General features: G+C 48.8%; 1 protein-coding gene across 7 annotated transcripts in view; it reads right to left on the reverse strand.

Moving 5' to 3' along the window:
- kiaa0319 (KIAA0319 ortholog) overlaps positions 1–16349 on the reverse strand; it is a 37158-nt gene that overhangs the window by 9170 nt on the left and 11639 nt on the right. For all 7 annotated transcript variants that reach the window (XR_008835394.1, XR_008835395.1, XM_056443792.1 and 4 more), the window contains 9 exons: positions 14988–15125; positions 14650–14797; positions 14420–14568; positions 14192–14343; positions 10051–10189; positions 8579–8738; positions 6073–6209; positions 5865–5987; positions 3816–3906 (listed from right to left, as the gene is read on the reverse strand). Coding sequence is in view for 5 of the 7 variants with exons in the window: in XM_056443792.1 (XP_056299767.1) it covers positions 3816–3906; positions 5865–5987; positions 6073–6209; positions 8579–8738; positions 10051–10189; positions 14192–14343; positions 14420–14568; positions 14650–14797; positions 14988–15125 (1237 nt within the window). In the remaining 2 variants the exon portion in view is untranslated. The remainder of the gene's footprint in view (positions 1–3815; positions 3907–5864; positions 5988–6072; positions 6210–8578; positions 8739–10050; positions 10190–14191; positions 14344–14419; positions 14569–14649; positions 14798–14987; positions 15126–16349) is intronic.

Consider the following 16349-nt stretch of genomic DNA (forward strand, 5'->3'; position numbering starts at 1 on the left):
ACTCTTTCTCACGCTGCCCGGTTGGGCCTTCGTGAACATAAAGAGTTTTCTGAGCCATTCTCGGAGCATAACCTTCATTGGTATAGCTCTAGATGCAGCCACTAAGTGGGCCTGCCTGTCACTCAAGCAGGTAGGTACTCTCTGAGGGGGCAGGCAGTGGTCTTCTATCCCTTTTTTCCTTGCCTATGGGGCAAATGCTTGGGCTGCTGTCGCGGCGCCCTTCGCATGGAGGGCCTAACAGCCTTCACCAGGGGCCACAGGCACAAGATGGGGTCACAGTGGTGCCCTCGGCTCTATCCCCGTAGAGGGTGAGAGCATACCCGTCAGAGGGTATCCCCAGGGAAGGGGTCCGCCCCACCGGGAGGTCGCCACAGCAGACTCCCGCCTCTCGAAGTGGGGCGCAGTCTGGCGGTACAGGACTTCCAGAGGACAGTCTATTCGCGACACTTGGGTCTGGAGCCACAGGCCATGCACCTAGCGCTCAAACAGTTCCTGCCATACTTGGGAGGGAATATGTACTTGTTGGGCGAGACATCGCCTCAACCACGTGTTGGCTTGAACCTCCAGGGGCCTCTAGGGCAGCAGAGCTGCTGAAGCTCCGTGCCCTTCTGATTTTCTTACTCCGGTAACCCTTCACCTGACCAATTGTCGGGCGAGGTAGCGACCAGGAGAACGGAACCAGGGCGTTCCCCACATTTCCGCTGATCTTGCCAACTACTTGGGGTCTTCAACAGGGCCACCGAATTTTGCTGGTGGCCCCCTTGCGTCCAGCCAGGACTTGGTTCCCCTGGCTGCACAGACTTCGCTGTGCCTCGCTGACATGCGGGACCCCTAGCACAGCTAGATGGTGGGACCTGCCATCCCGATCCCGGCCGTGCCCAACAAAGGGCTTGGCCGCAGGAGAGCAGAAGCAGCTGAACAGAATCAGTCCAAAGGACTATTCTAAATGCCGGAGTGCCATCCGTCTACGAGACGTGCAGACCGAAGCCGCTTCCCGACCAGCGGACGGAGGGACCCAGTACGGTGCCTCGTGCCTACGGTACTCACGCCTCCGTCATCCCTTCTAGTTAAGGGCAGGTCTGCCTCTATCCTGAGGGCCTACATAGCTGCCATTTCAGGGCAGCATGCTAAAGCCGACAATGATGCGGAATAGCCACAAGCTGGTGTCCCTCTTCATAAGGAGGGCCTCAGTGACTATCCCCTGAGCCCCGAGGGCTCCTCCAGGGACTTGCCGGGTACTGGACACCCTATGCCTCCCTTCGAACCCTTGGCAGAGGCAGAGCTGTGGTTGCTGTCGGCAAAGACCTTTCATCCTTGCCATAACTGCGGCAGAGCAAGTAGGCAAGCTACACGCCCTGTCGGTCAATGAGCCTTGTCTGAGGGGAACTCAGAGGGCTCGGGTGTCACACTGCGGCCTAAAGCAGTGGCTTCCCCCAAAGGTGCTGGCACGCTCGGGTCTCAACCAGCCTGTCCAGCCTGCACAGCTTGACCACCATAAACTAATCAGTTAGGGTGGATCTAAGAAGGGCTATGCCACTGCAGAACAGTGCCTGTTCCACTAGATAGTGGAGGCCATTGCCTGTGCAGATGTGGTGAACGTCCGTGCTCTGCCATCCAGAGCAGGGTGTTGTTCTACCAACGGCGTTCCCACATCACGGGCGACCCAAAGAGGTATGCCCGTGGGGAATATGGGTGCATATGTATGCAACAGCCTCAGGGGCATCGTTGCGCACATTCACCAGAGACTACAGAGTGAACGGGAACACCCTCCATGCATTGCAGGTGGTCCAGATCCTCTGCTTGAGTCATATGAGGTAGTTTCCTTGGGATTCCTCGTGACTCTGTTGGTATAAGTCATCCAGTGCTAAGCACCGCCTCTGGCGGTCAGGAAGGATGAAATAGAACGCAAGTTACGTATGTAACTATGGTTCTATGAATCCTGGATGACCGCCAGAGTTCTTAGTCACTCGGAATCTCGTGAGTTCGCGAGAAGATTCCGTAGAACTGATCTCGGGATGACACCGGAACTTATACCCGGTTGGCGGGTCATCCGAGGTCACGGGTGACTTTGTTGTTATTAATACTCGACCTGCTATGCGCAAGACGGAAGATATCCAGTGCTAAGCACCGCCTCTGGCGGTCATCCAGGATTCATAGAACCATAGTTACATACGTAACTTGCGTTTTCTTTGTTTTTGGAGAGTGGTTCCTGATCCAATGTGAGGTCAAAGGTCAGAGTGCTATGTCCTATGTCAGGGGTGTCCAAAGTCCGGCCCGCGGGCCAATGGCGGCCCGCGTTCAGATTTCATACGGCCCGCGACATCGGTCATATAATGTGTTATTTGTGGCCCGCCAGATCTGTCAGAATAAATAAATCATAAAAACTTGAAAGACGTAATTCCTCCTCTCATGTTTCTGGCTCTGCGTGGCGTGAACCCTTCTCCAAACCTATTAGCCATGGCGACGGCAAAAAAAAGGACAAAAGTTGACACTGAGTGTAACGACTCGTGTGTAGACCCAAATGCACCCTCAACTCCAGGGATCCTTCAAACTTATATTTCACACTCTGGAAACGGCAGGCAGAGGATCAACAGGACGAAGGGCTGGTAGGTTCTCGGGGAGTCGGACTAGCGGGTTAACCAGGGACAGGCAGGGTCGACAACAGGACATCCGTCTAGAAACAAGTGCTGGAGAGTCTGGCATAGAAAAGGAAGAACAATCTGGCCAGGTGTGTGTGTGAGGCAGGAGACTATATAGGGATTTGATTCGTGATCCAAGACAGGTGTGTGAACAGGTGAAGGAAGGAGAGCGAAATGCCTGTCGCCTACTTTCGTGTAAACATGTCATTACGGCGTTAACCGGTTACGCTGCGCATGCGCGACAGACGAGATTCTTGGCGACTTGCCAGGTGTTACCTCAGCGTTCCAGCTGTTGCCCTTCAAAACAAGAGCTCGACATTGAGCTGTATTGAGAGTGGCCGTATCAAGCCTGCGACCCCGTTTTCAAATGAGGTGAAGTGGAAAGCCCATTTTATCACACAAAGAGTAAAACAGGATGACTCACACATATCTGCACTGGTTTTGTTTTTCAAAGGTTGCGCATTATTGTTATTTTGAAAAGATATGCAGTGTAACTAACACTCAATAAAACTCTTTATGCCCAAATATCTGAGCATATTTTGTTTAATTTTTCACAGGTTGCACTTTATTGATATTATCTTGAAAAGGTATTCAGTGCAAAACAGGTTGATTGCTGCCACAATCAGCTAAATGTGAAGTGTGTTGAACGGTAACATGTCATTAACAGTGAAAAACCTGTAGATGTGACAAACTATTGCTTTTCTGAAAAGATCTAGTAAAAGATGAGGGCAAAATTAATTAGTTTTTAAGTGGAATGATAACAGACCACTTTGCATTACTTATAACTCCTGTTTAAAATGTTCATTAAGCAACGTTATGTAACTCATAGAAATGTAAGGTATTCAAAATACAGCGTTTTCATTGTTATCTGACTGAATGAAAGGCAGACTTGGTTATAATATATGTGGTTACATTGTCATTTAAAAAATAAAAGTAATTGTGACAGTAAAAATAAATTGTTTTATAACAGTGTATTTTCATGTAACTTTTGTGGTTTAAAAAATGTCTAAAGGAACTATTGGCCCCCGGGCGTCTTTACTTTATCACAATTGGCCCTCGTTGCAAAAAGTTTGGACACCCCTGTCCTCTGTGTACAGCTTGTATAGCCAAGAATCACACATTGGTCATTGTGGATTCTGGCCTTGACCAAATCAAGTGGAGAGTCGATGTGTTCACCTCCGGCAGCAGCAGATGAAGGTCCAGCTGACGGACAGGATGAAGACCATGAGCACCAAGCTGGTGAGGATGACGAAGAGCACCCTCCACTCTGAGAGGAAGAGCAGAGTTACACCCGCAGCAACACCACCAACTGAAGGGTCCCCTTGGTTATTAATGATAACGTCTAGTCATAGTGTTATTAATGATAACGTCTAGTCATAGTGTTATTAATGAGAACGTCTAGTCAGTGTGTTATTAATGATAACGTCTAGTCAGTGTTATTCATGATAACGTCTAGTCATAGTGTTATTAATGATAACGTCTAGTCAGTGTGTTATTAATGATAACGTCTAGTCATAGTGTTATTATTGATAACGTCTAGTCATAGTGTTATTCATGATAACGTCTAGTCATAGTGTTATTAATGATAACATCTAGTCATAGTGTTATTAATGATAACATCTAGTCATAGTGTTATTATTCTCTCTGGCTCTCGACGAAGGCGGTCGCATTTTCTCTCCCTCTCCTCCCCATGACCTTCCCTTCCCTGCTTGGCTTCTCTCGTCCGTGTCTTGTCTGTCATATACTTGAGAGACTCTCTCCTCATTGCTCTTCGAACTAAAACTATGGACCGATCAACTGGTCATCTGATCAACTGGTCTCTCAACGAAATTGACACCGTCTTCTCGACGAGAAGCTTGGGTTCGGGGGAACCTGCCCGTCCTGCCGGGACGTTGCAGCTGGTTACACGATGGACGTGTTGTGTGCCTAGCAGCCCTTTCCGTGGAGGACGTAGATGACATCTACCTATTCGGAACTATGATTACAGGATTTCTGCTGTTTGGATTTGGCGTTGCCCTGGTTTATCGGAAATTAAGGAAACGGTGACAGCCGTTAAAAGCCCCCGAAGGCTGCCCGACGAAATTGGATCGATTTGAAATCCTATTGGGAAATGGGAGGAAAGTGGTGGAATAGTAGGTGCGCAAATTGGATGTAGCTGCTGGAAGACCAAACAATCCCAATCTTATCTGCTTTCGGCTCCCTCAACCAGAACGGGCCTTGGCCAAGGCCGTTACTGGAACAACAACTCCCCTGAAGATCGCTGAAGTGAGAACCTCTCTCATTCCCTTCCCCCTATCCACAGACACCTGTGGTTGTTGTATCCCCAGGACATTTCAAGGCTATCTCCATGGCAACGACCATCTTGCGGACTGAGAACTCTGTCTGTTGTGGCCTGGGGGAGGACGACTTACCGGGCCAATCACTCACGAACTCTACACACACACTACACACACTGATATGCATTCACTACCCTCACCCCCATCCCACGCCTTCGCCTGCTTTATGCCCCCAGTGTGGTCTACTGGCGCTCTAACGGGCTGCCAGATGGCTGGCTGCCTGTCTACGCTGGTTACCCTCTGCCCCCCTACGGCTGAGCTTGACCACCCAGTCTTTGGTTTACCTCCCCTCCCCCCTTCCTCACGTTGCATGTCTTGTTTAGATGTATGTGCTTTTGTGCTGAGGTGTTTTTCTGCTCCCACACTGTACCCCTCTAGGGGCATATTCTGGGGGTTGTTTTTTATTTTCTCCTCTCTTCCCTCGTGTTATGCTGTAATCTTCCTGGATCTGCCTGTAATTTCCCGCTTGCGGGATCAATAAAGTATACATCTATCTATTTATCTATTAATGATAACGTCTAGTCATAGTGTTATTAATGATAACGTCTAGTCATAGTGTTATTAATGATAACGTCTAGTCAGTGTTATTAATGATAACGTCTAGTCATAGTGTTATTGATGATAACGTCTAGTCATAGTGTTATTAATGATAACGTCTAGTCATAGTGTTATTAATGATAACGTCTAGTCATAGTGTTATTAATGATAACGTCTAGTCAGTGTTATTAATGATAACGTCTAGTCAGTGTTATTAATGATAACGTCTAGTCATAGTGTTATTGATGATAACGTCTAGTCATAGTGTTATTAATGATAACGTCTAGTCATAGTGTTATTAATGATAACGTCTAGTCATAGTGTGAATAGTACTTTAACAGATGGTAAATACCACAGTTACTCTCTCCGTCACCGACGTATCTGCGGAGCAGGTTCTCCGTCCAGAACGGGTCACAGGAACACGCCTTAGTGACCGGGTCACAGCGGCCCCGGCCCGAGCAGCGCAGCAGGCACCCTGAGAAACAGGCATCCACATGAGGCCTTCAAGGAACCTCAGTGAACAGGTTTCTGTTGTGGATCTCTGGTGGGTCTGGACTCACAGACGGTCTCGACTCTCAGGACCCTGAACAGCAGGTAGTCGCTCTTCTCTCGGAGCAGCTGGTTCCCGAGCAGAACCACCAGCCGGGAGCCAGAGATCGGACCTGCAGGGCCCCGAACCGAGAACCGCAACACCGTGCTGCAGACAGAAACGATTATTACTATTTATTATGATTATTGTTATTATAACTATTATTATTGTTGTTATTACTATTATGAGTATTATTGTTATTATTACTATTAGTATTATTGTTATTATTGTTATGATTATTGTTATTATTACTATTATTTTGATTATTGTTATTATTGTTATTATTATGATTGTTATTATTACTATTATTTTGATTATTGTTATTATTACTATTAGTATGATTATTGTGATAATTGTTGTTGTTATTATTTATTATTATTATTATTGTTGTTATTATTATTGGTATAATTGTTATTATCGTTATTTTTTATTGTTGTTATTATTATTACGGTTGTTGTTGTTGTTATTATTGTTGTTGTTATTATTAAACATTTGGTGATTATATAAATGTCTTAAGGCACTAAAGTATTTATTAGATGGGCTCCATGAGGACTTTTATGGAATTATTACATCAAGCTCACACTGTCAACCAGTCAGTCAGTAAACCAGTCAGTCAGTAAGCTAGTGAGTAAACCAGTCAGTCAGGAAACCAGTCAGTCAGTAAGCTAGTGAGTAAACCAGTCAGTCAGTAAACCAGTCAGTCAGTAAGCTAGTGAGTAAACCAGTCAGTCAGTAAGCTAGTGAGTAAACCATTCAGTCAGTAAACCAGTCAGTCAGTAAGCTAGTGAGTAAACCAGTCAGTCAGTAAACCAGTCAGTCAGTAAGCTAGTGAGTAAACCAGTCAGTCAGTAAGCTAGTGAGTAAACCAGTCAGTCAGTAAACCAGTCAGTCAGTAAGCTAGTGAGTAAACCAGTCAGTCAGTAAACCAGTCAGTCAGTAAGCTAGTGAGTAAACCAGTCAGTCAGTAAACCAGTCAGTCAGTAAGCTAGTGAGTAAACCAGTCAGTCAGTAAACCAGTCAGTCAGTAAGCTAGTGAGTAAACCAGTCAGTCAGTAAGCTAGTGAGTAAACCAGTCAGTCAGTAAACCAGTCAGTCAGTAAGCTAGTGAGTAAACCAGTCAGTCAGTAAGCTAGTCAGTCAGTAAGCTAGTGAGTAAACCAGTCATTTAGTAAGCCAGTCAGGAAACCATTCAGTCAGTAAACCAGTCAGTCAGTAAACCAGTCAGTAAATCAACCAGTCAGTCAGTAAGCTAGTGAGTAAACCAGTCAGTCAGTCAGTAAGCTAGTGAGTAAACCAGTCAGTCAGTAAACCAGTCAGTCAGTAAGCTAGTGAGTAAACCAGTCAGTCAGTAAACCAGTCAGTCAGTAAGCTAGTGAGTAAACCACTCAGTCAGTAAACCATTCAGTCAGTAAGCTAGTGAGTAAACCAGTCAGTCAGTAAACCAGTCAGTCAGTAAGCTCGTGAGTAAACCAGTCAGTCAGTAAGCTAGTGAGTAAACCAGTCAGTCAGTAAACCATTCAGTCAGTAAGCTAGTGAGTAAACCAGTCAGTCAGTAAACCAGTCAGTCAGTAAGCTCGTGAGTAAACCAGTCAGTCAGTAAGCTAGTGAGTAAACCAGTCAGTCAGTAAACCAGTCAGTCAGTAAACCAGTCAGTCAGTAAGCTAGTGAGTAAACCAGTCAGTCAGTAAGCTAGTGAGTAAACCAGTCAGTCAGTAAACCATTCAGTCAGTAAGCTAGTGAGTAAACCAGTCAGTCAGTAAACCAGTCAGTCAGTAAGCTAGTGAGTAAACCAGTCATTTAGTAAGCCAGTCAGGAAACCATTCAGTCAGTAAACCAGTCAGTCAGTAAGCTAGTGAGTAAACCAGTCAGTCAGTAAGCTAGTGAGTAAACCAGTCAGTCAGTAAGTTAGTGAGTAAACCAGTCAGTCAGTAAACCAGTCAGTCAGTAAGCTTGTGAGCAAACCATTCAGTCAGTAAACCAGTCAGTCAGTAAGCTAGTGAGTAAACGAGTCATTTAGTAAGCCAGTCAGGAAACCATTCAGTCAGTAAACCAGTCAGTCAGTAAACCAGTGACTAAACCAGTCAGTAAGTCAACCAGTCAGTCAGTAAGCCATTGAGAAAACCATTCAGTCAGTAAACCAGTGAGTAAACGATTCAGTCAGTCAACCAGTCAGTCAGTAAGCTTGTCAGTAGGCCAGTCAGTAAACCAGTCAGTAAGCCAGTCAGTCAGTAAACCAGTGAGCAAACCAGTCAGTAAGTCAGTCAGTAAACGAGCGAGCAAACCAGTCAGTCAGTAAGCCAGTCAGTCAGTAAACCAGCGAGTAAACCAGTCAGTCAGTCAGTAAGCCAGTCAGTCAGTAAGTCAGTCAGTAAACCAGTGAGTAAACCAGTCAGTCAGTAAGCCAGTCAGTCAGTAAGCCAGTGAGTAAACCAGTCAGTCAGTAAACCAGTGAGTAAGCCAGTCAGTAAATCAGGTACCTGAGGTGCGAGTGTCCCTGCAGCGCCCGGACCCTGATGTCCCGGTCCAGGACGTGGATCAGGGCGGCGAGCTGCCGGACTAGCGTGTCCCTCTGAGCGACGCTCACCTGGGACACGGAGACCAGCATCTCCAGCTCCACCTGCTGCCCCCCGCCCGGCTCTACGGACACAGCAGGACGACTCAGCGGGACTCGCTTCAGAGACTCGCCTCAGCTGGACTCGCTTCAGAGACTCACCTCAGCTGGACTCGCCTCAGAGACTCGCCTCAGCTGGACTCGCCTCAGCTTGACTCGCCTCAGAGACTCACCTCAGCTGGACTCGCCTCAGAGACTCACCTCAGCTGGACTCGCTTCAGAGACTCACCTCAGCTGGACTCGCTTCAGAGACTCACCTCAGCTGGACTCGCCTCAGAGACTCGCCTCAGAGGGACTCGCCTCAGCTGGACTCGCCTCAGAGACTTGCCTCAGCTTGACTCGCCTCAGAGACTCACCTCAGCTGGACTCGCTTCAGAGACTCACCTCAGCTGGACTCGCCTCAGAGACTCACCTCAGAGACTCGCCTCAGAGACTCGCCTCAGCGGGACTCGCCTCAGCGGGACTCGCCTCAGCGGGACTCGCCTCAGAGACTCGCCTCAGAGACTCGCCTCAGAGACTCGCCTCAGAGACTCGCCTCAGAGACTCGCCTCAGCTGGACTCGCCTCAGCTGGACTCGCCTCAGCGGGACTCGCCTCAGAGACTCGCCTCAGAGACTCGCCTCAGCTGGACTCGCCTCAGCTGGACTCGCCTCAGAGACTCGCCTCAGCGGAACTCGCCTCAGCTGGACTCACCTCAGAGACTCGACTCAGCGGGACTCGCCTCAACGGGACTCGCCTCAGCGGGACTCGCCTCAGAGACTCGCCTCAGAGACTCGCCTCAGAGACTCGACTCAGAGACTCGACTCAGAGACTCGACTCAGCGGGACTCGCCTCAGAGACTCGCCTCAGCTGGACTCGCCTCAGAGACTCACCTCAGAGACTCACCTCAGAGACTCGCCTCAGAGACTTGCCTCAGCGGGACTCGCCTCAGAGACTCGCCTCAGAGACTCGCCTCAGCTGGACTCGCCTCAGAGACTCACCTCAGAGACTCGCCTCAGAGACTCGCCTCAGAGACTTGCCTCAGCTGGACTCGCCTCAGCGGGACTCGCCTCAGCTGGACTCACCTCAGAGACTCGACTCAGCGGGACTCACCTCAACAGGACTCGCCTCAGCGGGACTCGCCTCAGAGACTCGCATCAGCGGGACTCGCCTCAGAGACTCGACTCAGCGGGACTCACCTCAGAGACTCGCCTCAGCGGGACTCGTCTCAGCTGGACTCGCCTTAGCGGGACTCAGCTGGATTCAGCTGGACTCGCCTCAGCGGGACTCGCCTCAGCGGGACTCGCCTCAGCGGGCCACCTGGCCGTCCAGACCCGATCCAGACCCGATCCACACCCACCTGGCCGCACCTCCACGGTGGCCGTGGCCGTGCTGCAGCGGCCCCGGGCGTCCGTCACCCGGAGCTGGAACAGGTAGGTCCCCTCCACCAGGTTGGCCAGGTACAGCCAGGCCGCCGTCTCCGAGGCGTACAGGACGTCCTGCAAACAGCAACAGAACCATGAGGACCGCCGGACTGAAACCGGACTGCAGGGGAGCGAGAGAAGAAGTCTTTGGGATCGGACTGCTGCTTTATTAATACTTTATTAATCACTAAAACATCAACATGCAGACGACGTGGTCGTTTCATCGTGGGGTTGAAGAGATTTGAGACGTTTAATCTCATATAATCCTAATTCATTTTGATGTCCTGCAATCCAGTGTAATCTACTCCAATATAATAATAATAATAATAATAATAATAATAATAATAATACAAATATAATAATATTGTAATAATAATATTATAATAACAATATAATAATAATACAAATATAATAATATAACAATAATAATATTGTAATAATAATATTTTAATAATAATATAATTATAATAATAATAATTATTATTATATAATAATAATAATCCAGTAGTGAGTAATAATAATATAATAATATTAATAATATAATAATAATAATAATAATATTAATATTAATAACATTATAATAAGTATAATATAATAATAATATTAATTGCTATTATTCTTATAACAATAATATCAATTCTCTAACATACTGTAACCTTTAACCTCTAACCTACAAGATGGCGCTCCACAGAGGGCGACGTCGCGGAGCTCTCCGAGTCAACTTATTTATTTGTCTTTTTCTACTCACTACTTTTTTGTGCCAAGCTAAGACACAACGTGCAATGTTTTGCTATGATCGGGCGACCCTGTTACAGCTGAGAGAGCGCAGTCATTTTGGACTCTTTTCCCCCTACGAGCTGCAACTCTACCCAGAGCTAACATGCTATGTTGACTCGATGCTAGGCCGGCACCCTGATAACAACAGGCCTAAGCGGAGGCGCGGCAGACGGGGAGGAGCTGACCGAAGGCTCCGGCGCTTGGTTAGCATCGGAAGGCTAACACTCCCGATCATACTGTTCGCAAATGTTCAGTCTCTGGAAAACAAGGTGGACGAGCTACATGCTCGGATTTCCATGCAGAAGGACATTCGGGATTGCTCCATACTGTGTTTCTGTGAAACCTGGCTGGGGGAGAAAACACCCGACGAGGCAATTACACCAGATGGCTACACGGTCTTCAGAGAGGACCGATGCGCTGTGGAAAGCGGAAAGACTCGCGGAGGAGGAACGGCCGCACTCGTCAAAAAATCCTGGTGTACCGACAGTAAGATCATATCAACATCTTGCTCTGAACATGTGGAGTATCTGACTTTGAGGCTAAGACCATTTTATTTGCCCAGAGAACTGCAATGTATCATTGTGAGTGTTGTGTATATCCCCCCCTCCGCTAAGGAGGAGGCTGCACTGAAGGAGCTACACGACATGATCAGTGAGCATGAAAACACATATCCCGACGCTGCTGTCATTATTCTGGGAGATTTTAATCACTGCAATCTCCGGAAAAATATGCCCAAACTGCATCAGTTTGTGACCTTCCCACCAGGAAATAAAACACTGGACCAATGCTACAGCAACATCAGGAATGCCTTCTCAGCTGAACCAAAACCCCATTTTGGAAAGTCTGACCACATGGCAATCCGGCTCAAACCAGTCTACAACAAAAGGCTCAAGACAAAGCCAGTACTCGTCAGAACCTTTAACACCTGGACTGATGGGGCACAGGCTAGCCTTCAGGGCTGCTTTGAGGCCACAGACTGGAGCACCTTCAAAGTGGCCACCAACGACATCCACGAATACACAGAGACTGTGAGTGACTACATCAGCTGGTGTACGTCCCTATGTGCACCTCCCAGGACTGTGCGTATGTTCCCCAACCAAAAACCCTGGTTTAATGGGGACATAAAAAATAACATCAGGAAGAGACGGGACGCCTTCAAGTCAGGAGACCAAGAGGAGTATATGAGAGCCCGGTACGAGCTGCAGAAGTCCATCAGAGCAGCAAAGAGGGCTTACTCCCAAAAACTTGAAGGCTACTATCTCAACCACAACACGCGCAGGATGTGGCAGGGGATCCAGTCTGTCACTAACTACAAGAAAACCACAACAACCACAGACCCCCGTGATCCCACCCTTCCAGACAGCCTCAACTACTTTTATGCCAGGTTCGACAGGCTGAATACGGACACACCCTCAAAAGCCCCCTGTGACCCCATGGACTTTGCCTTTCAGGTGACTCACACACAGGTCCTGAAGGCCCTGAAGAGGGTAAACCCTACAAGGCTGTGGGACCTGATGGAGTTCCCCCAAAGTCCTAAAGGTCTGTGGGGAACAACTAGCGGAGTGTATGCTGACATCTTTAACCTGTCACTATCTCAGGCTGTAGTTCCCCGTATCTTTAAATCCTCCATCATCATACCAGTCCCAAAAAACCAGACACACCCACCTTAAATGACTTCAGGCCAGTGGCACTCACACCAGTCGCCATGAAGTGCCTAGAAAAACTGGTCCTCACCCACATCAACCACACGGTCCCGGACAATGTCGACCCCCTCCAGTTTGCATACCGCCCCAACCGATCAGTGGATGACGCGGTAGCAATAGCTCTACACCACACTCTGCAACACCTGGAAAGCCGCAGAACGTATGCCAGAATGCTTTTCCTGGACTATAGTTCTGCCTTTAATACCATCCGCCGGAAAACTAATCAAGAAGCTGACAGACCTCGGCGTCCCAACTCCAACCTGCAACTGGATTCTGGACTTTCTGACAGAAAGACCCCAGGTGGTGAAAATGGGAGGACGGGTGTCCACCGAGCTCACAGTCAGCACAGGATCCCCACAGGGCTGCTGCCTGAGCCCCAAACTATTCACCCTGTACACCCATGACTGCACCTCCACCCAGGACAACACCATCCTCATCAAATACGCCGATGACACCACCGTCCTGGGGCTCATCAAGGGGAGCGGGGATGAGTCGGGCTACAGGACCCTGGTGAACAACATCCTGGTCTATGGAGAGGAGAACGACCTCATCCTCAACACAAACAAGACCAAGGAAATAATACTGGACTTCAGGAAGAACCCTCCCCCTCTACAGCCTCTCATCATCAAAGGGACTGAGGTGGAGAGGGCTGACGGGTACAGATTCCTGGGAATGCAGGTGACATCTGACCTGAGCTGGACTCTTCACACCACAGCCACGGTGAAAAAGGCCCAGAAAAGGCTTTATTTCATCAGGATGCTCAGGAAAGCTGGTCTGAACCGTCGCCCTCTCACCCAGGCCTATAGAGGACTGATAGAGAGCATCCTCACCGCGGGCATCACTGTGTGGTATGGAAACACCACACAGGCAGAGAGGAAGGCTCTGCAAAGAGTCATAAGGACCGCGGAGAGGATCACAGGGACACAACTTCCGTCCATGGACTCTATGTATGTGCAGCGCTGTCGGAAAAGAATCATTGGAGACTCACTTCATCCAGCTCACTCTCTGCTCAGACACAAACACTGCACGTACAACCTGAGACACAGCAGAGCGGACAGCATCGTCACCCATAGGACACGCTTCTTCAACAGCTTCTTCCCTGCCACAGTCAGACTGATGGCACAACACAGCTACTGAGAAAGAGGCACTCCTTGAAACTGTGAAAAATGTGCAACACTACAATCAGTGCAATAGCCCCACACAACCTTCCCCCAACATCTGAACATGTGCAATATCCCCATATCACTGTCCCCTCCCCCTCCTTCTTTCCTTTTACAAGCCAGGTACAGCACTAGCCTACTTACATACTTATTACTGTTTATACTGTAAATATTGCATACATACACATTACCACACTATGTACAGTGTGTTTTTTGTACGGTGTTTTTTGAGATATGTTTCATATTTGTATTATTGTTACTGTTACTGTTATTATAGTGTGTTGTTTTGTACCTCTTGACTCGGAGAACCCTGCAAAAATAATTCCGATGTGTCTGGACTGCTGGTCTAGGCACAGATGGCAAATAAAAAACCTTAAACCTTAAACCTTAAACCTTATCTTATTTGATTTAATCATTTGAATCATGAATGTACTGACCCCAGCAGCAGGACTCTGGCTGTCTCTGACCCACAGATAGTGGACCTCGGTCTGGTCTCCGTCGGTCACGGCGCCCCGAAGGACCAGAGAGCTGTTGGGCAGAGAGACGGTGTGGCTGCCACTGGCATGAGCCACGGGGGGGAGGCTTGTGGCTGCCGGAGGACGACAGGAGCTGTATTAACACGAGGTCTGGCGTGGCACAGTTCAGCCGGTCTGGCCCCCTCTCACCTTCCTGGACCCTGACGGTCAGTGAAGCTCTGTCTGTCTCCCCCTGCTGGTCAGAGACCGTCAGTCTGAAGGTGTAGCGACCCACCCGGAGGCCTGATGCTGTGGCGACAGCCTGGTCCGCTCCTTCCAGCTTCAACCCCAGAGGGCCGCTGGAGACAGAGACCAGAGAAACCAGTCGGTAAAGCACTCTTGACGACAAACGCACCTTCAGCGAGCTGACGGCGTCCCACCTGACGGCGTCCCAGCGGTAGCTGGCAATGCCGCAGTCGTCGGTGCTTCCGCCACCGTCGAGCAACAAGTTGCTCATTGGGAGAAGCAACTGCCTGTCAGGACCAACGACGGCCACCGGGCCACGGTTTGACCCCCTGACCTCTGAGCCTGAACAAAGGGACGGACACGTAGTCACTGTGTAGTTAAAGGTACAGACGTACAGACCATGAGGAGAAGTGGAGCTAACGGTCACCTGTGTGTTACAGGTCAGTATTATCTGTTTCTATAGAGCTTCATGTTATGGTGGGTCGATGCTAACACAATAGCTTTATGATTATAAACACATCCAGAGATTTACCAGAGGCTACAGTTGCCGCGGTTGGGGGGATGGTACGATGACTTTGGTTGGTGGTGGGGTCAGAGGTCAGAGGTCTGTCTGGGAGATGGGTGGCGGTCGGTGGAGCTCTGACTGCTGACTGGAGCACCTTCAGTCCATCTGAGGAGCATCAAGAGTTCACAGTTATTACTGAGATCAACAACTCATTTTGCATTTCCGCAAAAGAATCACAAGAACAGATAAAAGAGGACTAAACAATAGAATAAAGGACCAGCGGCCTGAAGACGGTCTTGAACTACCGCTAATATAAATATATAATATATATATTATATATACAGTATAATATATATATATATTATATATATATTTATTATATATAATATATATATATATTATATATATATATATTATATATATATCCGTGAATCGCCACCTTAACGTGGTGGAGCAGTTTGAGAGACTCAGTGATCCCGGGAGCTATCTTGTCCGAGGCATTAGCCCCTGGTAGGGTCTCCCACGGCAAACAGGTCTCGGGTGAGAGTTCAGACTAAGAGCGGTTTAAAAGAGCGGGTGCTATGTAGACCGGGCGGCAGGCCGGGCAGGGGGCCTGGGCGAGCTGATCGCCGGCAGCATAGACTAGCTCTAGGAACGTGGAACGTCACCTCGCTAGCGGGGAAGGAGCCAGAGCTGGTGCGGGAGGTGGAGCAGTACCAACTAGATCTAGTTGGGCTCGCCTCCACGCACAGCGCTGGCTCTGGAACCAAGCTCCTGGAGAAGGGTTGGACTCTCTTCTTTTCTGGAGTTGCCCAGGGTGAGAGGCGCCGGGCGGGAGAGGGGATACTCACAAGCCCCCGGCTGAGCGCTGCTGTGTTGGAGTTTTCCGCGAAGAACGAGAGGGTCGCCTCCCTGTGCCTACGGGTTGCGGGGAGTAAGGCTCTGACTGTGGTTTGTGCAGTTCAGAGTATTTGACCTGGAGAGGGCACCGCCTGCCGACTCCATAGTTCTCCTGGTAGACTTCAATGCTCAAGTGGGCGATGACAGAGAAACCTGGCGGGGGGTGATTGGGAGGAACGGCTTGCTCGATCTGAACCCGAGCGGTGTTCTGTTATTGGACTTCTGTGCTAGCCACGGTTTGTCCATAACGAACACCATGTTCGAACATAAGGTGGCTCATAAGTGTACTTGGTACCAAAACACCTTAGGCCGGAGATCGATGATCGACTTTATAATCGTATCATCTGGGTGAAGAGAGGAGCAGAGCTGTCAACTGATCACCACCTGGTGGTGAGTTGGATCAGATGGCGGGGGAGTCAGCCGGAAAGACCTGGCAAGCCCAAACGTGTAGTGCAGGTGAAATGGGAACGTCTGGTCGAGGACCCGGTC

The sequence above is a fragment of the Pseudoliparis swirei genome, chromosome 22, assembly GCF_029220125.1.
Source record: "Pseudoliparis swirei isolate HS2019 ecotype Mariana Trench chromosome 22, NWPU_hadal_v1, whole genome shotgun sequence".
NCBI classification, from domain to species: domain Eukaryota; kingdom Metazoa; phylum Chordata; class Actinopteri; order Perciformes; family Liparidae; genus Pseudoliparis; species Pseudoliparis swirei.